The sequence below is a fragment of the Sycon ciliatum genome, chromosome 11 (genome assembly GCF_964019385.1).
Source record: "Sycon ciliatum chromosome 11, ocSycCili1.1, whole genome shotgun sequence".
Classification (NCBI taxonomy): Eukaryota; Metazoa; Porifera; class Calcarea; order Leucosolenida; family Sycettidae; genus Sycon; species Sycon ciliatum.
Window position 1 is genome coordinate 11896002 of NC_088653.1, and position 23623 is coordinate 11919624.

At 49.6% G+C, this 23623-nt stretch overlaps 2 protein-coding genes across 2 annotated transcripts; one reads left to right on the plus strand and one right to left on the minus strand.

The window, feature by feature from the left end:
- The first annotated feature begins 923 nt into the window (after positions 1–923).
- LOC135827487 (uncharacterized) lies at positions 924–6072 on the plus strand. The gene is made up of 2 exons (XM_065339977.1): positions 924–1323; positions 4596–6072. The coding sequence occupies exons 1-2, from the start codon at positions 1167–1169 to the stop codon at positions 5546–5548; spliced, it is 1110 nt and encodes a 369-aa protein (XP_065196049.1). The 5' UTR covers positions 924–1166; the 3' UTR covers positions 5549–6072.
- A 15665-nt stretch (positions 6073–21737) lies between these two features.
- LOC135827091 (uncharacterized) lies at positions 21738–23195 on the minus strand. Its single transcript, XM_065339616.1, has one exon. It carries the CDS (start codon positions 23193–23195, stop codon positions 21738–21740), a length of 1458 nt encoding a protein of 485 aa, XP_065195688.1.
- Positions 23196–23623: the final 428 nt, after the last annotated feature.

The window sequence follows — 23623 nt, forward strand, 5'->3', positions numbered from 1 at the left end:
CAAAGTCCTGCACCCGGAGGAGTGCCGTTACTTCATCTACTTTGTAGCGCAAGCTACAGACATTCAAAAAACCTAGTTTAAGCGTTCGGGTATCCTGGGTGCTCACCGGAAAACTGATGGTGGCAGCTCGTGGAGAGAATACCTGAGCGTGTGGATTTAAAGACGATATCGCAGTGAAAAGTAGTAATTAGTAAGTAAAAGAACAATCATGACGAGGACTAGCATAAAATCGAGATTACAAGCAGAAGTTTACCGGTTATTGGCTTCCTCGCCGACTCCTCACACGTTGGGCAAGGCGGTGCATCTCTTTTGCAGATGCCTCATTTGCCCATGCGACTTGGGGGTCGAATGCCAGGACTCTTGCGCTGAATGTGTGCTTGCCTGATGCGCGGATGAATCCTTCGTCATCAGGTGAAGAGTGACACCCCTTCCCACGAGAGAGCGGAAATGCCGGCACTCCACGTGTAGCCTCTTCTGCTGGCAGGGTTGTTGGCGTGGCGACTGGTACAGAATGTTGTCTATTCGCAATGTTGTCTATTCGGGTTTCGTTATTGGTTCACACCAGACCACCAGAGATACCAGTTTATTAGAGTCGGTAAAGCATATATCTCACGGGACGAGGACAGAATTATTAGACATCAACATTAGGGAATGGATTCGACTTCTCATTAGGGCAAGGGTTCGACTACTGCCTAGATTATCGAAAGTTTGGTTATATAAGGCTGTGTTTACATGAAGCGTTTCAACCCGGGTTGAGTTCGACCCGGGTCAGATTTCAACCCGCCATGTGCACAAAGTGAATGGCGCGTTTACATGACGCATTGCGCTTGACCCGGGTTGAAATTTCGCCCCGGGTTGATTTCAACCCTCCCCCCAAGGGGAGGGTTGAAATCAACCCGGGTCAACAAAATCGTACAAATGTAGGTTTGCAGTAGGGCAAACCGTAGTTATCGCCGTGGACCGAGCAAGCCGGCCACGCGGCCGAGGCGGCGCAGCAACCAGCGGGGCTGTACGCACAGCCGCCCTGGCTGCCCCTTTCAGCATGGGGCGATCGCACGCGGGACCAAGGAGGTTGAGGGCACTCTTGTCTCCTGCTTGTTGGCACAATAGCAACTCTTTGCCCTTGCGCTCTTTGAGGTTTTTTTTTTTGAGGTTTTCGTTTCATCATGGAGCTCTCACAGACTCAGCTGGCCGTCATCAGGGAGGCAACGGCCTCCGCAGTTTCTGCTGCTTTAGCTCAGCTCGCGCCAACTTCGCAGGAGCAGCACACTGCAGCGGACCCCACACCAAGGGTGGAGGACCAGGCCGCGACGAGTGTTCAAGGTATGTTTCCTGTGGCGCCCAGGCTGCCCTCTTGTGTGGCCCACGTGTCAGTGGACATCATGCGCAAGATTAAAAGCGTTGAGTATGTTGACCTGGCTTCGGTCCTGCCCAGTCGTGCCGTCTCGTCTGAACCTCCTGCCAAGCGTATTCGCCTGGACGAGAGCGCAGATTCGGCTGTATTCATTTCCACAGTGTCCACACCACGGAGGAAGATCGAGACACTGGCGGACTGGACCGAGGCCTGGTCGATATTTAGTATCATTGCCTGTGACGGCGCTCCTGGTCCTTGCAGTGGCCTCCTGGAACACCAGCTCAGAATTATCCAGGCCGCGCAAAAATACCGCTTTGCTGCGGTCCAGGAGTACGACGTGCTCTTGCGCCAGGTGATGGCAAAGGACCACACCCTCAGCATAGGAGATATGCACACCGAGCTATATACCCAGTGCTTTACCGGGCAGGCACTGAGTTTTTGCAGCAAATGCAAGAGGCCTGGCCACTCTGCCGCGTCATGCCTGGCGAAGGCATCTCCGCAAGCGCCTTTTCGTGCCCCCGGCGGCAATGCAGTGCCGAAACCTGTGTGCAAGCAGTACAACAAGGGCAGCTGCACCTTCGCCAACTGCTCGTATTTGCACCGCTGCACCTTCTGCCAAGGGGCTCACAAGGCCATCGAGTGTCCCTCACGCAGCTCTGCCTAATCTGCCCAGCCTGCCCGATTCCTCGTCGCCACCGAGTAGTAAGTCATGTCTCACATCTGTTTTCACCCCTGTAAATGTTTTGGCTTTAGAAGCTGAACTAGCTGGCCACCCTGATCGTGCTCTTGTTGATACTATTTTGTCTGATTTACGCGACGGCTGTCGTGTTGGGTTCTCCGGTAACCGCTCTGCCTCAATTGTTTCGAATAGCCTTGCTTCTGCCTCGGCAAACCCCAATATTGTGGACGCTTATCTAGAAAAGGAATGCAAGCTGAATCACACCAGTGGCCCATTTGACACCCCTCCTTTTGTCCCCCTGCGCACCTCTGGCATGGGCGTAGTGCCCAAGAAGGATGGCAGTCACCGATTGATTATGCATTTATCTGCCCCGGCGGGGAATAGTGTTAACGATTTTATTGATCGCGAAGCCGTTTCCTTTTCCATGATTTCCATTGACACTGTTTGTGACCATGTTAGGCGAATGGGCCGCGGTGCCCTTCTTTGCAAGGTTGACTTGCGGCATGCGTTTCGCATAATTCCTGTCCATCCAGAGGATCGCCCATTGCTAGGTATGTGCTGGCGTGGCAAATTTTACTTTGATCTGGTATTACCGTTTGGCTTACGTTCTTCCCCATTCATATTCAATCGCTTTGCCGACGCACTTGCTTGGATCTTACGTAAAAATTACTCTGTCGACAATCTGGAGCACTACCTAGATGATTTTATTAATGTATCTCCCCCGGCCTCTTTTATTCCATCGTCTACCGCTGCGGTGCACATGGCAACCATTTTGCAAGTGTTCGACAACTTGGGCATTCCAGTGGCGGAAGGCGCAGACAAAGTGGCAGGTCCCAATACCACGTTGACAGTGCTCGGCTTGGAGATCGACACCATTGCCATGGAGATGCGTCTCCCAGCACCCAAACTTCAGGAACTGCGGCACCGGCTTGCTAACTGGAGTATCACGCAGCATTGCTCAAAGCAGGAACTGCTATCTCTCATTGGACTCCTGGCATTCGCGGCAAAGGTGGTCCCGGCCGGCAGGACATTCTTGCGCAGGCTGATCGATCTCAGCTCCTCGGCAACCGCTTTGCAGGACACCATAGCGCTGACAGCAACTGCACAGGAAGACATTCGCTGGTGGCAGGAAATGCTCCCACTCTGGAATGGCAAAGCTCTGATCAGAGACCATTATTGGTGCAAAGCGCCGGACATGGAACTGTTCACCGATGCGTCAGGTGCAGGCTTCGGCGGCTTCTTCCAAGGTGAATGGTTCAGCAGCTCTTGGGAAGCCTTTCCCGGACAGGCGGCTTCAGCAGCAATTATCTGGCGTGAGATGGTCCCGGTCGCCATGGCATGCGCCCTGTGGGGACACAGGTGGTCGGGCAAGAAGATTCTGCTCCACTGCGATAACAAGGCAGTGGTGCAGGCATGGAAAACTGGCTCTTGTAAGCACTCTGGCGTTGTCGAGCTCATTCGGAAGGCCCTGCGCATTTCCGCTCTGAACAACTTCATTCTGCTCATAACTCACATTGCGGGTGCGGACAACACAATTGCCGATGCCCTTTCCAGAAATCAGCTGTCACGATTCCGCTCATTGGCCCCAGAAGCAGAGAGTCTGCCCTGTAATCTACCGGAGATTTTGTGAGGACTCGCTATCTCCTTTCCCCGCGGCGGGAGGAGCAGCAGTGCCAACATTGTTCGTGTTTGTTTGTTCCCCTCTCCCTCGTCTCAACCTTCTCATTTTCCTCACGATTATGCATGCATGGCTCTGCTGGCTTATGGTATGCCTGCTTATTAGCTACATGTTTGTCTTGTTTTCTTTATGGCTATCTCTGTCGTGGCGGCAGCGCATTGGGTATCGGCTTGGACGTTAGATTCACAATTCAAGTAAACTCGTAAGATTACTTCGAAACACATAGCAGAATTGTTGGCGCTTTATCTATGTCTGGGTCTCAGCGAGACAGCGGCGTGTGCGTGCGATGTTGGCTCAGCGAGCATACGGCTCCCGGGTTTTAGATTCCCCTAATGCAGGGCCCCAGCGGGGTAGCGCCACATGACACACAGGCCTCAGCGAGGCTTGGAGGGGCAATTATAAGCGGAGCATATTGGGCTTAATTAACGCAGAGGCCCCAGCGGGGCAGCGCCACATGACACACAGGCCTCCGCGAGGCTTGGGCTTGCAATTATTAGCAGAGCATATTGGGCGAGTACCAGCATTGTTGTTACTGTGGCTCGGATGTCCCAGCGGGATGTCGTGCGCATAGAAATAGGCCGGTGTCCCTGCGGGACGGCAGAGCAAGGCAGCTGGCTCCTTGCATGGCAGATCGCAATATCACACTAGAGTCATGCAAATTTCATGCTTGGGTTCACGATGCAGAACTGCACCCCAGGCACTGGCATTGCGCGCCAGTAACATCATGGGGCCGAACGCGGTCAGGGTTACAATATGCCACCTACCATATTTTGGGAGGCGCCTAAGCTAGGGCCATTTGCCCAGCGCATGCACGCTCTTGCTTGCGGTCAAGCTGACCAATGTGTGATCTTCTGTCTTTCCTTTGCGGTGGCTGCTTTGCACAGGAAATGAGCGGGCGCTTCAGCTAACGCAAAATGCCAATAGTCTGGTAGCCCTGTCGGTGGCTCCGAGTACGCGCAAGACCTATCAACCTGGCATTAAGGCGTATACCAAATTCGCATCTGCAGCGGGATTTAATCCACTACATCCTGGCAATGAAGACATTGTCCGGTTCATTACATCACTGTCGCAGACCGTGTCAGCAGCAACTATCAAGGTGTACCTGGCTGCAACAAGGTATTACCTACTGTCTCATGGCTCATCCACAGAGAGACTGCGCTCCCAGCGCCTCACGGCCGTCCTGAAGGGCGTTGAGCGGAAGCATTTCGACACACGTCAGGCAGCTCCACTGAGCCAAGCAAGCCGGCAACGCCCGGCGGTTAGCACATCAGATATGCTGCGGCTTAAGGAACATTTGAGCACATCGACTCACCCCGCAGGGGATAAGACCATGATTTGGGCCGCCGTAGCGACGGCGTTCAACGGCTTGCTACGCGTCAGCGAGTACGCCTCTACCTCAGCCTCCAGCACCCCAAGCGTCAGCACCTTGACAGTAGCTCAAGTCCGGGCCTCCGACACCAGAGTGGTGATTGAGCTGGGCCCCACCAAGACAGCGCAGTTTGGCGGCGGCGGCACAATACTACTACACCCGAACGCCAACAAGGATCTGTGCCCAGTAACCGCCATACAGGATTACCGGCGCAAACGGAAATGGCCGAATGCGCGGGCCCCTTTCTTCATCTACAACAGCGGCAGACAACTCAGCCAGAAGGACATCAACTTCTACCTGAAGAGGGCATTAGGACCCGGAGTTAGCAGTCACTCCCTGCGTAAAGGGGGTGCCACGGAGCTGGCTTCGCGCAGCGCCCCAGAGTGGCAGCTGCAGGCCGCCGGACGATGGCGTAGCTCAGCGTACAAGCAGTACATCCACACAACGGCGGGCTTGCCTTCTCTCTAGCAGGCGGGGTTGCGGGCCTTTCTACCCAAGCTGCCCTGGGCAGGGTACTTTTGGAGGAGCAGCAATTACCTCGTGATATGCACATTTGCCAATGATGTCTATCCGCCTGTCACACGGTTGTGGCAGGCGTTAAAATACAAGCGCCCAAACCCCAAACAGTACTGTGCCTGGATATGTGTGTGGCTCGGGAGATGGGCGATAAATGTAGGTTTGCAGTAGGGCAAACCGTAGTTATCGCCGTGGACCGAGCAAGCCGGCCACGCGGCCGAGGCGGCGCAGCAACCAGCGGGGCTGTACGCACAGCCGCCCTGGCTGCCCCTTTCAGCATGGGGCGATCGCACGCGGGACCAAGGAGGTTGAGGGCACTCTTGTCTCCTGCTTGTTGGCACAATAGCAACTCTTTGCCCTTGCGCTCTTTGAGGTTTTTTTTTTTTTTGAGCAGCAATTACCTCGTGATATGCACATTTGCCAATGATGTCTATCCGCCTGTCACACGGTTGTGGCAGGCGTTAAAATACAAGCGCCCAAACCCCAAACAGTACTGTGCCTGGATATGTGTGTGGCTCGGGAGATGGGCGATAAACGTACTTCTGTGCGTATCTCGCGCCAGGTTTGAACGGCACTGCAGATGCAAATTTCGCGCGAACGGATTCACGTGACCATACAGGACTGTAGAAGTGGACTTTTGGCGGCATATCAGTATTTGACCCGGGTCAACTGTCTTCATGTAAACGCTCACCTCTTTTGTTTGTCGTACAGACTTTCAACCCGGGCTGAACTCGACCCGGGTTGAAATTTCTCATGTAAACACAGCCTTAGAGTGAACTAGAATAGAATGTACGGTGTAATGCATGAGCGCGCCCATTTAGCTGGGCGCGCATATTATGTGTATAGCCCGACTATGTACACTATAAAGGGATGTAATTAGATCAAATGTACGGTGGTTTTTATGTGCAGGGGCAGAAGGAGGGAAAACGGGCTACAAATGTGGATGGTACTAATTATTGCATGCAGGGGCAGCGGGGAAATGGGTCAAATATGGTTATGAAGTGTGTACGTACGAACTACTGCATGCAGGGCTAGGGGTAGGGGGTAATGGAGTGCGTATGAACTACTGCATGCAGGGGTGGAGTGTGTATGAACTACTGCATGCAGGGGTAGGGGGTAATGGAGTGCGTATGAACTACTGCATGCAGGGGTAGGGGGTATTGGAGTGTGTATGAACCATGCCGGGGTCGAGATCCAAATATAGGATGCGTATAACATTACCTCCCCCCGTGGGGAACAAAAATCGTGTCCCCACGATCTAGGAAAAAAAATTGATAATACTAAGAATTAGGCAGGAATTGTAACAAGCACACATATACGTACTTATCCCATGGTACGGTACTATAGGCCTGTTTCAGCCAATCAGGAGCCTTGCTGACCGGGAAATAATAGCCAATACAATCCCGCGCGGGATGATATTCATTATTAACTGGGTTCACTTTTACCGTACCTACTACGGTGCACCCTGCAATTGGCATGCCCCCACCCCCTCTCGATTCGATGCAATGCATCTTGCCACTGGAGCCTTTCGATCAGAACCCAGCGACAAAATGCACTACACAGAACCGTGAGAGGGTGGGAGCATGCCAATGCAGAGTGCACCGTCGGTACAGTAAAAGTGAACGGAGAGAACTTACCTCCGCGACTATGTCCAAAACCAGATTCCACACAAACAAACAACGAACTCCAATCACTATTCAACTCAACACTACGACACAAAGGAGACTTCGAAGTGCATCTGTTCTCATTCACTCTTTGTAAACTCGAAAACTACACAAAGTATCAACATCCGAGTGAAAATTACTAATTGCAAGGAGAGATACCGTAACAACTCGAACAGTACAAGACGTGAAAGTGAGAGGAAAAATCTTGTACAGAATATTCAACAGTGTGAAAGAAGAAGAGCTCAGCAATCCATGTGTGATGTAGATAAGATATGGATGCAAGATGCGACCCGCAGTGATTATCATGACATTGTATCCAGTACGATTACCACAAGAACAATCTAAAACGTAGATGCAGCTACAAATCCAGTATGCCTATAATATAACAGGATCAACGTTCTTCTGATTGCATAGTGTCCGAGAGTGATACAACGAAGAGTCTTGATACAACGAAATGCACTTTACTCACTGGTGCCAATGTCCGACGATATGTACAATGTGGTTACTGCCTGCACGGACAGTGTTCAGCAAGGATCCCAAACCGTTGAAAGTTCCACGCCGATCCAATGACAAGGAAGTCAGCACCAGCCTCCATAATGACGTGGTATCTCGCCGTGACTTGAAGTATGGCCCTTACTTTGAACGAAATGACTATGTATCATAACAGTGCAATCTTCGTCAATTCTCTAGTCCAACTACTAAAATGCAACTTGTCTCCCGAGCTCCATCGCTCTCAAACCTTGACTGGATTGAAAAGAAAGGCAGCATCTTGTTTTTGGTATAGCTGTACCTTGGTAACTGTATTCAGAACGCAGTTGCGTCGATCCCCAAAATGCGTAGATGTACCTGGGATAAGTAGGATATTGACCCGCGTACTCGGGTGTTACCGTACCCTCATATCATCCCTCCTGCTACGCAGTCGGGATGATATTCGGGAGGTAACACCCTCGTACTTGGGTAATATCCTATACATGTAAACCACTACGCACATACGAGTCCGACATGCACGCATTCCGCAGACACCCACATGTACAAACAGAACACGTGTAAGGCAAGTGAATGATAGAAGGAGATGGAGAGAGAAGAAAGAGGGAACCAAAAGAAGAGTAGGTGCAAGCAGAGAAGATCAGGAGCCGCGCATGTTGTGGTTCTGGAAGTGGAGTAACTCCGTTGGGGAAGTTCCTGCTGCTAGTCGGAGTTGCAACGGAAGTAGAACTGGGGATGCAACATCCTGAGGTAAGCTCAACTCAGAACGAACACAAAACAAAACACAACCACAAGCACACAACAAGAATGCAAAGCTGTTGGGGGAAGCTCAACAGCGAGGACGAACACTCAGCTGGAGGCGTGGAAACAAATGGGCCAAAGGTGAGGGAAAGAAGCTAGGGGAGTGATGATTCCTCTCACTTGGGAAGGGGCTAAACTCCACAGCGAGGACGAACACTCAGCTGGAGATGACAAGCAAAGGGGCTTAAGGCCATCATTTTTTATATCTATGTTTCGCGTCAGGTCAACTTCCAGAATCGTATGCGAGAGGTGGAAAGAAATAAAAAGTTGCAAAATAATAAAAAAAGGATCATCAGAGGTGAATAGAACTGTACATACCACATAACCTATTGACTATTGTCAATAGCTCGTGCATGGTGTACATTCGAAAGAAAAATCGTACATCGAAGCACAAAATCTGGGTTATCAGCAAGAGGAAATACTGTAATTTCACAAATTTTCGGTGTACTTTATTTTCGGTACTTTCGGTGCATCTGTTTCATACCTAAAGTTTCAATACACCGAACAAACACTAACACACATAATCCAATAGGGAACTGCTTCTCTGTACCGAAAATTTCTGTTCACCTAACCAAGCCTTTTGCTTTCATACCGAAAATGTTGAGCACCGAAAATTTCTGAAATTAGAGTATTCACTTTGGACAGAGAAGGCAACCGTTGGTGCCCATGCTTCGCTGGATTATTGTACTCAGCCTTAAGCAGCGGTGCAAAGAGCTCCGAAACGACGCATCCTCTCAGCTTGAGGCGATCGATGCGGTCTGGTGTAAGCTCAAAGAATTCTGCTCGCAGATGCAGAACAAACGATCTACCAACGCTGGCCTCGAGGCCAATTCTGAATCCCAGCTTCGCCGTATGCAACCAGTCCACACTGATGACTCGCACGATCGTACACTCACTGTGCATGTTCGATTATTTTATTTTTTTCCGGAAAAAATCAAAACGTATGCGTGCGGACGACGCGAAACATAGATATAAAAAATGATGGCCTAATGAAATGATAGTTGGAAGGGTAAATAGAGGGAACTTTGGAAGTGGGGAAATCGCAAAGTCTGAATGAATGAAAAAAAATATATATACCGTGACAGTTAGAATTGATAGGGTCAGTTGGCGTGAAAATATTTAGAGGTGGAAAGAGGGATCTACACCACTCTACATAAAGACTGCTACGTCATGAAGAAAAACCAGACAGTGGAGGGAGTGTCAACGTCGACAAACATCTCGGCACAGATGGAAAGAGGGAAAGGGCGTGGAGGATTCAAAACAACTCGACACAGATGGAAAGAGGGAAAGGGCGTGGAGGATTCAAAACAACTCGACACAGATGGGAAGGGGGAATGGGCGTGGAGGATTCAAAGCATCTCGACACGGATGGAAAGGGGGAAAGGGGCGTGGAGGATTTCTAAAGCATCTCAACACGAATGGAAAGGGGGAAAGGGGCGTGGAGGATTTCTAAAGCATCTCAACACGAATGGAAAGGGGGAAAGGGCGTCGAGGATTCAAAAAGCTCTCGACATAGCAAATGTGTATGAAGAACAAAGATTACCACACAGGGAAAGTTGAGGTAGGAGGGGAGAAAAGGCACATTCCATCTCAAGCATTCAAACATGTCTTCCTGTGCGTTTCTCCAAACGAATAGGCATAAAACGGTCAATGGGGAAGCGTCTGCAGTATAGTAACAACAAGAGTTACTAAACACAAAGCTTGTGTCAGAGAGGATACAACTTCAGACGAACAAATTAATGAGTCTGAAGAGGCCAGTCACACAGTCAAGGCTTATTCTCCGGTGGTCTAGTGCCATGAAAAACCAGCTCCAAACACTTGACAGTATGGTCAGAATGTATATTGTCACACAAGGGGGCACTGGGGTGATAATTATTCTCAGGCGGTCTAGTGCCATGGAAAAGTCTGTCTGCAGCACCAACATTTCCCACAGCAATCAGTGCAAAAGGGGTGCAGTCATTAAAATCTGGGGGTCTTGTACCGTGGAAGTGTACTTCCGAGTTACTAATTACACTATCCGGGTTCTCATTACGGGGAGAAAATGTTCTCTCTTCGGAGGATACGGGGGCAAATGTTGATGGGTTTGCCGCTCCTTCCACAGGGGAACCTGTGGGCGGAAAATCGTCCAACTTAGCGACTGAAAAAGATTCCATTCCATGCCAAGTGGCGATGGGATGATGCTCACGCAAAACTATCGGGGAATCTGACGGATTTAGTAAACGAACAGGAACTTCGCCGGCAACACTCGACTTGACCAAGGTAGAACCTACTAGTACAGAACTGCAATTAGGGGAGGGCATTCTCTCAACCAAGCCAGTCGAGTAAGAACATGCAATTCTGCCTATGGCAATTACTTCTGAACGAGCTGGGATGCTCACAAGCTCATTCAAAATTACATCGCTACCTTGAACTGGAGACTGTGGCTCCACAGTTCTGCGGGGGAAATGCACCAGCTCATGCAAAGTGTCAGCAGTGTCCTGAACTGGAGACTGCGGCTCTACAGTTCTACGGGGGATGTACGGTACTAGAGGAGTCGAACTTCCACTCCAGCTCAACGTACAATTACTCATGTTCAAAATTATGCCATATTTAACTAGTACGTCTGCACCTAATAAGAAGTCTTCATGCAAATGAGGGACTACAATGGCTGAAAATTCCAAGGGGGTGTTGGTCTGGTCTAGCTGCAATGAAAAGGTAACGGCTCCCGAAAATTCCATGGGGCGGCCCTCTGCAGAATATAGACGCCTTACACCTAATAACTCTTCAACACTGTGGTAATCCGGAAAAAAACATCAGACTGCTTAAGGACACTTTCGCTAACTAGGGAAACAGCGGCACCCGTATCAATTAGAATACGGCGTACATGAACAGGGGTAATTGAATTATCAGCTGTATTGGAGAACTCAAAAGTACCGGATACGTAAAATCCGTTAGAGCGTGCAGAAACATTAGGGATGGTCAAGTCGAGGTATTCCTCATCGTCAGATAAGTCATCGTGAAAACCAGCTTTTTCAGCAAGTAACACGGGCGTGGTATCAAAATTGCTTTCCATCATTACTAGGACCGGAGACCAGAAAGGCAAAACAGGCGTTTCGTCTAAATTCTCGGCCATGAATAATTGAACAGCGGAGTCGAGCGGCAAAACGGGTGTTACATCCGTATTTTCATCCATCAACATCTGTAGGGCATTAAGACTATTCTGGGGGGTGTTGTAAACAGGACGTGGAGGCATAACTGGAAGAAGGGGTTCATCCTCATCTTCTTCAACATCATGCAAAAGGGGGACATGTGCCTCCAAGTCATCATCACAACACTCTAAATACTTAGAATAAAGGGCTTCCCGCGGAGATTCATCCACAAGCACTTCATAACCAACAGGTGAGTCCTCGTCATACCCAGAATGAAAATCAGCATCACTCAAGGGCACAGCGGACTGCAACAAACCATCAGCCTTACTTTTAAAATTATTGGGACAATTAGAATCCTTATCAGATGGGAAAACTGACAAGCTTTCATTACTAGAATACTTATGTGTAGCGGAGTCATCGGCAGGAACTTCAAATGGAGTAGAATAATCACAGTTACGGACAGGCTTTGAAGAATCTGCCTCAGTAACTAGTTTAAATGGCTATTATGGAAACGGGTGGGGTGGGAAGATGGGCCAGGAGGACGAGAACCATTCCTGTTGTCCCTAAACTCAACTCGACTGTTATGTGGACGGGGACCATAACGAGGAGGACCATACCCGGAACCTTGTTTACTACGGGGTGGAGGGGGACCATAAGCCATCCCTTGATCGGGACGAGCAGCATAGGATGCATCATGATCACAATTACGGGGAGGACCATGTGGCATAGGGTGATCGTGATAACCCGACTCAAAAGAAGGTGGACCCGGGACTGAGCCACGAGGAGGGTCATAACGCCTAGCATAATTATCGTGATAGGGGGGCTGATAACCAGACTCAAAGGAAGGTGGGCTCTGGACTGAGCCACGGGGAGGGTCATAACGCCTAGCATAATTATCATGATGGGAGGTCTGGTAACCAGACTCAAAAGAAGGTGGGCCCTGGACTGAGCCGCAGGACGGGCCTGTGCCATAAGAGCGGGCAGAATTAGAGGTAGGTTCATTATGGGAAGAATCGTACTGGGGTTTACGGCCTTTATGGGGATCACCATTAAAAGTACTAACAGGGGCAGACAGGCGAGTCTCTAGTTTCTCTACTGCCAAACAGAGACGGGTGAGCGTATCAGGTTCATTAGTGTACTGCTGTGCACGGGAGTTACTACTATTACCCTTTGAACCTGACCCAGGGGGACGCTCATCTCGTACAGAAGACACAGCTGCACTGTACGGATCATTACCATGATTACGCTCATGTCTGACAGAGGCATCATCAGCAAATGAATGTGCTTCCAAATACACAGCCCTACGCAGTGCATCCTGCATGGTTTCAGGTTGGCTATCCCTAACCCTTGCACGCAATGACTCGCCCAAAGCCTGAATGAAAGATTCCATGGCATAATCATCCCTCTCTAGTACTCCTGCTCTGGGATAAGCCCTGGCTGTCAACAGACGAATGTCGTCGGCTAAAGTCGACAACGATTCCCCATGTTGGCGGCGTTTCGTACGTAGCTGGGTTTTACGGACGTACTGGGCTTCGGCTGGCATGTATCGCTCAGTAAGGATTTTGCGAAGGGTGTCATACTGCCCACATTCTACCACTGTTAAACTTAATAGAAAACGTGCAGCACTGTCACGCAGTGACCTCTTTAACAATACAAGTTTACAGTGAAGTTTGCGTGCAGCATCTTCATCCTTCGCCTCCAGAGCAGTCAGAAAGGGGTTATGAGTAACGGGAGTCCCAACATCTGAACCACGGCCAAGGGGACCCGGACACTGATAGTCTTTAGTGGGGAGGGAGGCATCTGGCTTACTACTACTGGCACTAGACTTGGACTTTGTATCATCAGCATAATGAATCTTTGGTGTTGGAATATCGTCAGGTGCGTAAGGACCGTCCGAACAAGCTTCAGAGTACCGAGTATAAAATGTAGCCTCTTTAGGTGGGGCCGGAGTAGACGTAACAGGAGATGGGGTAACCGTATAGTGTGAACCAGATGCTTCCCCTCGGGTTCTTATGGGGGCTGGACGGACAGGCCGAGCCAGAACAGTAGTATCATCCCAACCATTGGCATCACAAGCATTATCGAAATCTAATAAGAATGCTTCGAAATCCTCGTTCTCTTTGCCTGAGAATGGACGGGGCATTATCCAAGAAGATTGACTTGACATATTGAATAGTTTTTTGTTTTTTTTTCAAGATCAAATATGGAAGACCGAACAGGTTCGTACTAAGTATGCTACACTAGACAGTAAGGCTGATAAGTCTGATGCACCCGAAACACCACAAAAGGACACCAATTAACACAAAAGGAAAACGAACAAGAACACAACGGTAGGCAGAAGCACTTATGACTAATATGATACACAAGCTTATCGAAGTTACTCACGCGGGGAATTGGAAGGCACCGGGAATATTCATTAGAGTAGTCGGTAGAGCGAAGGGAGTGGGTAATTAGAACCAAAGTTGGGCGCCAATGTTGTCTATTCGCAATGTTGTCTATTCGGGTTTCGTTATTGGTTCACACCAGACCACCAGAGATACCAGTTTATTAGAGTCGGTAAAGCATATATCTCACGGGACGAGGACAGAATTATTAGACATCAACATTAGGGAATGGATTCGACTTCTCATTAGGGCAAGGGTTCGACTACTGCCTAGATTATCGAAAGTTTGGTTATATTAGAGTGAACTAGAATAGAATGTACGGTGCAATGCATGAGCGCGCCCATTTAGCTGGGCGCGCATATTATGTGTATAGCCCGACTATGTACACTATAAAGGGATGTAATTAGATCAAATGTACGGTGGTTTTTATGTGCAGGGGCAGAAGGAGGGAAAACGGGCTACAAATGTGGATGGTACTAATTATTGCATGCAGGGGCAGCGGGGAAATGGGTCAAATATGGTTGTGAAGTGTGTGCGTACGAACTACTGCATGCAGGGCTAGGGGTAGGGGGGTAATGGAGTGCGTATGAACTACTGCATGCAGGGGTGGAGTGTGTATGAACTACTGCATGCAGGGGTAGGGGGTAATGGAGTGCGTATGAACTACTGCATGCAGGGGTAGGGGGAGTGTGTATGAACCATGCCGGGGTCGAGATCCAAATATAGGATGCGTATAACAAGAATAAGCTGCCTGCCGTACAGGTATCTTGACCCTTGGTGGTCGCTTGTCGCAGTGCTGCTGCTGCTGCTGCTGTTGTTGTTGGCTCGAGCCCTCTAGTGTGGTTGAACCTTTTGGTGGACATGGGCAGTTGCTATCTGTTGCTTCGCCTGCTATCGCAGCTCCTGGATTTGGTTCAGCGCCAGTGGGTTCTTGTACATGAACGAGTACATCCGGACTGTCATCCGCCGTACGGTCCGCAGCCTGGCCCTGACAGTGGAGTACGAAGTGTGATGCGTACGTGTACGTGCAGCTTTTGGGCGTGCAGGACAGTCACGTGCTTGGTGGCCAGATACACCACAGCGAAAGCACGTCTGTATCTGGTCGCGGTGATGTGTACGGTACGACCTTTTCTGAATGCTTAGCTTGCAGGGTACACCTTTTTTCAGAATCATTTTTTTTTTTTTTTTTTTTTTTACACTTCTCAAATTTAATTGCAATCTTCTACTAAAAATCACCATCACTGATACAACGAAATTTGAAAGAAAAAGAAAAAAAGGCCCAACCCTGCCCGGCCAGCTATTTGGACTTACGGGGGTCGCCATGGCAAATAATAAGTACTTCGAAGTAGTAAAAATGAGCTAGTGTGGCTGTGAAAACAGTCTATATTATTATGACAATATTCAGTCAGCCATAATGGATGCCTCCGCAGCGACCACAGCTGCAGATGACGCGACAGGAGCATGGGCAGAAAACATGGATCGGCTACCACGCACACACATTACACTGGCCCGTATTAGCGCTACGCTAAGACGGCACCGGATGAACGCCATGGTGAGGGAGTAGGACTCACCGGTCTTCTCTGCAAGCAACACAGCAATTCTCTTGTACAGAGCTGACGCACACTTGCTCATGCCGCCAGTCGTAGAGAACACGGCCGGGACAAACGAGGCATGCTCTACATCACGCAAGCGCTGTTCGTACGAACGCTTCTTTGCCTTCTCATGGCGGGTGTAGGCTGCGGAGACGGAGGAGGAGCGATTTGAGGGCGCAAATGGGTTGAAAACCCTGACATCAATATATGTGCGTTCAAATCGTCCTCCCCATATCCCGTTAGCGGCCACGTCCAATCTGGCAGCATCGGCACGAATGGCAGTGCGAAGAGACAGCTGCTCACCCGACAGAGGCTCGAGGTGCGGCTCAACGGAGACATTGGTAGCTACTCTCTTCAGAAGGCCAGCTGTCACATCTCGAATTTCATTGTGGCGAATACTGGGGTACCCACCCGTTGGACAGCTCAAGGCATGGGCGATGGTGAACTGGCTCCCACAAGAGCACGCAGACGGCATGTGCGGTAGTCTCCAGTTGTAGCGGAGATGTAAACCATCCCGAAACTCCGCCTTCGCCATAGCAAAGCCATGGCGTTTCAGGGGTCGGCACGTCAACCACCCTGAGGCTCCCTTTTCTGCTGCAAGCTCAACTGTGCGCTGTTGGTCTGCACTCAGTGAAGAGCATACAGTTGCAGCGTGGGTTCGGAGAGCGTTGCGAGCTGACGTCTGAACTGCCTTCTTGGCTGCTTGTCCATCACAGATAGCATCGCCAAGCGGCATCACTTGCTGGATGATGTTTTGTTGCAGGGTTCTGGTGATTTGCTTCGATGACTGATACTGAGAGGCCAGCTGGGTCGGGTCAATGATACCAAGGCCCCCGTAACGGCAGGGCAGGGCAAGCACAGCGCGGTCCTCCTCGCAGATCTGACGTCCGGTGATCGCAGGGATCAGTTTGTCCCGGATAGCACTCTCCAGTGGCCCAAAGCTTGGAGCAGCGTTGGACATGGTGCGGCACAGAAAGGACCACTTGTGTTTCAAGCCACTGGTGAATGCCGAGAAGGCAGCCTGCGGTTGAGATGACGCAATGACGGTTAGACGCTCCAGCTGGCCTATCCAGGATTGGACTTTGCCCTCGACATAGGATTGTAGGAACTCAGCAGTACCAATTGCAGCACCTAGGTAGCGACACCCATCCACACGAATGGTCACCCCAGTGTCCCTGAATAGCTCCTGCGCCAGCCCGAGGACTGCCGGTTTGACGAGGAGAACAGATTTACTCGGGTTCAGGTGGTATCCGTACAAGGGACCTTTGGTGGTCAGCGCATCCCACCAAGCCCGTACCTTCACTAACTTTCCACCAGCACTTGAGTCATCAGCATTTTCAGAATCATTAGCACCCGTCGTACCCCCGTGAGAATTTTGAATTTCTCAACGGTGACAAATTCGCAATCAATATTGCCGACAATTTCGCCAAATTCCCCCAAAGCCGACTCTATGTGGCCCAGATGCAATGCCGGTTCGCAACCATAAAATTAAACACGGGTAGCGGATACTGTGCCATCTCCCGGTAGCACGTCAATGCTCTTACCCTCCAACTGCAGATTTGCTGCGACGAGCTTGTCCCTGGTGGCGAAATCACGTAGGGTCAGAACCAGGGAGTAGTAAAATACAGGGAGGTGACACGAGCATGTACGGCCAGTTTGACGATTGCCTCAGCACCGTTTTCACGCGGCGGGTGAGATTGGGGTACTATGGGTACCGAAGTGTGTAGACACGCGCGCGGATCAGGATTCTCTCGATCAGGGAGTAGTAAAATACCTACCGCCAAAGAGACTCCTACTGCAGCCCGTAGAAACTCAGCGCTGAGAATTTCCAACAATTGTCTGCCTTCACAAAGTTTGGTAGTCGACCAAACTACCACTATGTCAGGATAGAAGTCCAGCAAGAGTGGTATCACTTTGCGAGATATCCCTGCGTGCCGTAGATTTTTCCTGTGTCGATACAAGCTGTTTACGACGACGTAGCCCGCATTTCAATCCTTGACAAACTTAGGAACATTTCATTCCGAAAAGTGAACTCCCGAATCTCTAGCATACCATAATATGAAATGCTCATCATCACAAAGAAGGTAGAGAAGTACTGGTTGATCACAACTGAGGAGAAATTAGGGGCGATCGTGTGGTGTCCTAGAGATTTTTTCGACTTCAAAATCTGTGCACTCGCTTTTCATCTCCAATCGTACACGTATTGTTCTCAAGGAAATCACCTTCCTTCTATTGCTCCATGCCGTCGATCGGGACGATTTTCGGAAGGGTGGTACCTTTCCATATGACGATGACACAGATGTATCACAAGAGCAAAACAAATGCTGTTCCATGAGATGGATAGACCTTTTCACGGAATTAGTTCTTCGACAAATACTCAAGATTGATTCAGCAGATCATCTTTTTTTGCGAAAGAAAAAAAAAACAAGCGCGAGGCACCCATCAAAAATCACGATTAGTGGGCTGAGTCATCCGCTCGACTCGCTGTCTCGGAAGCTGCCATACAGCAATATAGACACTTGTTTATGCCTCGTCATCATTGCTTTTTCTCGTATGGTCCATGTATGTAACTACTGGTACTTGTTTTTATTGTATCATTGTGTTACTAAATTCTGCCCGTACAAGAGGCCGGTTTACCAAGTTAAAAAAAAAAATTAGTGGCGTGTCACCTCCCTGTATTTTACTACTCCCTGGTCAGAACACAAGACCCGGGCCGGCCGTGCAGGTCGATCTGGAGGACATCTCCAAGCGAGAGACTGCAGGCTTGATTTGCCTTTGCTACGTCCAGATGCTTCACAGTCTTTGGACACTGGAAATGGACAGCTGGCCTGTCCATGTCAGAGCGCTCAATTTGCCTACCACTCGGTATAGAGGTTATGCGAAAGGATCACGTGCAGGCGGCGTGTAGGCGGCCAAAGCGGCCGCGCTCCGCAGGGGTGGCAAAAGAGATGAAAAGTTCAAAAGAAGTACATGTGCCTGGAATAATTTCACGAAGGAAATTTCCTGTATCGCTGTTACGTTCCTCTTCTGTTCTTTACAAAGGACTATTGTACGAACGCTGAATCAGTGGCCATGACTTCTCCCAAGTTTTCAAAAGTGTATGACGAGTTAGATGACTCCAGCAAATGCCGGTACCGTGAAAAGCTCGAGCGCGTTGCACCAGACTGGAGTGATCCTTACCTGCCCAGAAGTATTTTTTTAGAGGAAGATAAATTTCCACTTGTGGACTATCCCGATATTTACAATTTCTTGGTCAACGCGCCCAGCCCCTACACCAAGGAGCAGCTCAAGGCCTACAAGAGCTTGGAAGGCTACAAATACCTTGTCAGTGGCTGGGTCGGCGATGTTCGTGCGTTTCCAGCGTCCGAATCTGACACATGTGACAGCAAGTTTGTCATCGCCAAAGTCCGCCATTCCCAGTCAGTTTCCGGCACCCATCTGCAACCCTGGATTGCTGCGCAAAACGACGGTAGCGTGATTTGTGCACACTGCACCTGCATGGCTGGTCTTGGTGAGTCTTGTTCTCACGTTGCTGCACTGTTGTTCAGCCTGTATTCTAGAACGCAGCTGATTCAGAACACAGGAAGCACTTCATTGCCGTGCCAATGGTCAACTCCTTCAATGAAGGAGGTGGAGTATGCCAGGATTCGTGACATAAACTTCACTGCACCCGACACTAAACAGCATGGGAGCAAGCGCCGTAGGTCGGAGGAGAAGGTCCCTGCTGATATTAAGCAACCCTCCAGTGCTGAGCTGGGTGAACTATATGGAAATTTATGTCAAGCCGGTAAACCGTCATTACTCTCCCTTGTTCCCGGGTTCTGCGATAGGTACGTACCTTCCAAGCCCGAGGGATATCCACCCATTTTGGATTTATTGTACGAACCAGACATGCTGGATGCTAGTTTTGGGGACCTGCTCGTTCGTTGCGAGGCAGTATTTCCAGCGGTCTGTGTTTCAGAGGAGGAAGCACGCGCTGTGGAACAGGCTACGCGGAACCAGGCAGATTCCAAGGCCTGGTTTGAATTTCGCGCCGGCCGGATCACAGCTTCAAAGTTGAAGTCTGCTGTTCGCACGGATATTAGCCAGCCCTCTGCGTCCTTAGTCCGCTCTGTGTGTTACCCTGAGGCACACAAGTTTCGTAGCAAAGCCACACAATGGGGATGTGATCACGAGCAGAAGGCAATTGACAACTATAGTGAACATGCCAGTGCAACACATCAGAAGGTTGAAGTACTCCCCAGTGGCTTTGTAATTCATCCGGACTATCCATATCTTGGCGCTACTCCCGACTCCCTTGTGCAGTGCTCCTGCTGTGGCAACGGCGTGGTGGAAGTGAAGTGCCCGTACGGGTGCCGAGACAGTAGCCTGCATGATGCTGCCGATTCAGGGAAGTTCTGTCTAGTAAAGTCCGGCGGAGCACTCCATCTTAAGCAAGACCACATGTACTACTACCAAGTACAGCTACAGATGCTGGTGTGTAAGGTGCAGTACTGTGACTTTGTTGTGTGGAATGAAGGTCAGCTGTTTGTGGAGCGTATCTGTGCAGACACAGATTTCATCCGTGAAGCGGTAGCAGGTGCCAAGAAATTCTTCCAGTGTGCTGTTCTCCCAGAGCTTGTTGGGAAATGGTTCACTAAGACGTTCTCCACTCTTCCTGCCGATGCGTCTTCAGCGGCTACATCAGCCTCGGAACCACTTGGTGCTGCCAGTACAACATCTACTGCGGATCAAGAACGCCCTCCGGAGTTTTGCTACTGCAAGTCTGTGAAGGCTGGCGAGGTACTGCGATGTTCCAACAACGATTGCAGTATTCGTTTGTTCCACATGGCTTGTTTGCAGCTGAAGAGTAAGCCAAAGCGCAAGAACTGGACCTGCCCGGAGTGTCGCAAGATTAAATCTGCCACTAAATAATGATATGCATGTACAATTACAGTGGTAGCGACTTCGGCGACAAGTTTATAGGAATGTTGGTCGCTAAGCACAACGTTCGTCAGCCTACTCAAGCTCAACTGCATGAGGGGTGAATTCCCCGAAACACTGTGTATTGAGCAGGGAGTGGTGCTTTCTTGCAGGTTTGCCGGAAGGAGGGCTCGAGGGACTTCTTCTCTGCTCTAGATGGCAGTTGTGAGTCAGTCAAGTGTCTGGATGGAAGTCGTGAGTTTGTCAAGTTTCTGAATGGCAGTCGTGAGTCAGTCAAATGTCCAGTCAAGGCGGCAGAAAAGCTCGACCTCTAGTATGGGGTGCAACCAACTTTCCATGTACTTAGTCATTTTTGTCGTAGCATTTGTAAATCCAAGTCTCAAGCATTTGAGAAGTGATTATATTCATGGAGCCTGCTATTCTGGTATTTCTAGAGTTGCATTTTCAACTTGTTCTGCTGTGCCTTCCACGGTACTTGCTGTTGCACTTGCCACGTGTGTGCATACAATCGGTGGCTGGGCTTTCACAACGATTTCCGTTACCTTTCTTGTATTTCTTTGCTTGCATGTATCTCTGAAGGACCATAATGCTGATTCGTATTTGTGGGTCCCAGGACATGCGTGAAGACCACTCACTGCTTATGCATGTGAGCAGAGGAACTCCATCATTACACATCAAACACTTCGCTCTTTACGTCTCTTCCGGGTGATGTTGGCATAAGTTGAGTTGTTCTTTGGTGCTGGGCATACTACATCTGATGGTACATCGCGCACTACCCAGCACCCTAAGTTGGGTTTCAGGGCTATTCATAATTATTATATTGTGTTGTCCCTATTTGGACCACGAGTCATTATATTGATGCAACAAGAAACGGAGGCATGTCGTGAGTGATGATAGAAGCCATTATTATTACTATTATTATAAGTCTGTTGGCGTTGCCATGACCAAGCAAGCTTGGCTAGCCAGACAAAAGAAACTAGAAACAAGCGAGGTCAATGAGGTGAACACATGCGCATGCAACTGCAGAATAGGTAAAACAGAAATATAATTGCCGGTATATCCAGACAGTCCAAAAAGCACAAGGGGTTAATAATAAATTTGAATAATAATATAATAATAATAATGTAGCAATCATTACAGCTGACAAAGCGGCATGATGTAATTTACTCGAAAGGTACCACGGACTCACAACAGTTGCACAGAGCACAGCAGACGGTGACAGCCTTGTCAATGAATGCACATGATGTAGCTTTATCGTCATGCATGAGGAAAGCAATGGGCAAAGTGCCAGAGAGGATCGTGTATTTCTGGCGAAGCATTCCAATCACTCGCTCCACATGGATACGGACGCGTGACACTTGTCGAGCACTGTCCAATTTCAGCCTGGAGAGTTGCTTCTTCCCCTTCGTAAATGGGGGCATCACCAACTCTGCGCAGAACATGCCAACGCTGTCTTCAACAGTGAAACCACGGTCAGCCAGCACCTGGTCACCCGGATTTAGGTGACTAAGCAGACCGCAGTGCTCTGTGATGAACTTGTCTGAGGCTCTCCCGCCCCATGCATGCGAAATAAATGTAATGACACCTTGTGGCGCTACGCCAATCAAAAACTTTGCAGTGTTATGGCTTTTATAGTGAGAGTACGTTTGAGCTCTTGCCATCAGATCAGAAGGTCGTTCACAAAAAACTTCAAAGCAGTCAATAATGACAGCACAGCCCGGGAAATGCTTACGAAATTCAAGTGGCAGAGTTTTGCGTAGTTCGTCCCTTTCCGGCCATTTGACAAGTGGTCCCAGCATCACATGCATCACCCGGATCCAGCGCTGGAAAATCCGGCACACGGTCGACTGGTGAATGCCGAATCTGTACGCCAAGTCTTGGTCCCGACAATCCAGCCGAAGCTTCATGAGAACAATCAAGAACTGCTGGAAGAGAGAGAGCGTGTGGCGGTTGTGCTGTGGAACTCTCTTCCTCACGTGTTCAAATATGCCCATCATGGTCCCAAAAGACTGCAAACCAGTGTAGAAGAGCACCTTCGCGTTGTCTTTCTCAAACGACTCGATTGACAAGGTGTCACCTTGTCCTGGAGCGTGTGGCATCCGTTTGCTTTCCAGGACCAAACAGTTGTTTGTCTCCTCCAGCCGCGTCAAGTGCTCCATATCCATGTCAGTCTGCGATGAGACACTGGAGACTGCTACAGGATCAGACTCTACCTCTGCACCATAGGCACCAGGCAAATCTGCCATTGCCTCTGTGAAGTCATTCCCGGAGGCGTCCACTTTCACTGGTGTCTGCGTCTTGCTCTCCTCGAACGTCAGCTTCCGCTTCGCTCGGCGTTCATATGCCACCAAATCCCTCTCCGCTTTACGCTTTACAGGAGTCCTGACATGTTCAAAAAGTTTCGGAACGTAAGCGGGAGATAGTGGATCGTTGCTCTTCTCTGCGCCTACGAAATGGTCTGAACAGATCCTGCTACTGTCAGTTGGCTTCCAATTCTCTCGTCTCATAGCCGCAACCCATAGTTTGCGCCGCTCGTCCGCTACAGGAAACTTGTAAAACTTCACAGCCGTTCCAGGATCGGCACGATTGCTACATCCGACGGCTGCACAACTCTTCGGCATGTTGAAGGCTAAAAACTTCAGCAAGCGAGACACCAGCGGAAATTAAAATAAAAGTGAGGAACGATATGTCGACAACCAACAACAAATTTTACTTTTCCTCTCAAAGACTAGTAAAAAATAGTTCAAGCAGAAACGACTTCATTTTGCCACCCCTGCCACTCGCAGCCGCCTTGGCGCTCCTCGTGACGTCATTCGCATAACCTCTATTTTTAGGAAAAAAAACAGTGTCCTGGTGTCAGTAGTCATTGGTTGGCAGTAGTCATTGGTATAGTGGCAGTGCGCTGCCAGGATCATGACCATTGATGACGACATGGTAGATCTTCCCAAAATCTACACGTAAAACCCTGCATGCACGGCAGCAGCACAAGGCTCAACCGGACCAAACTATGTTACAGTACTACAGTGTTGGCTGAAATCCGATCCCCCTA

Bases quoted from the DNA above. Each gene is read 5' to 3' on its own strand.
- LOC135827487 (XM_065339977.1), top strand. From the start codon at position 1,167: ATGGAGCTCTCACAGACTCAGCTGGCCGTCATCAGGGAGGCAACGGCC. The intron at 1,324-4,595 runs GTATGTTTCCTG...TGCTTTGCACAG, and splicing joins GGCCGCGACGAGTGTTCAAG to GAAATGAGCGGGCGCTTCAG.
- LOC135827091 (XM_065339616.1), bottom strand. From the start codon at position 23,195: ATGCCGAAGAGTTGTGCAGCCGTCGGATGTAGCAATCGTGCCGATCCT.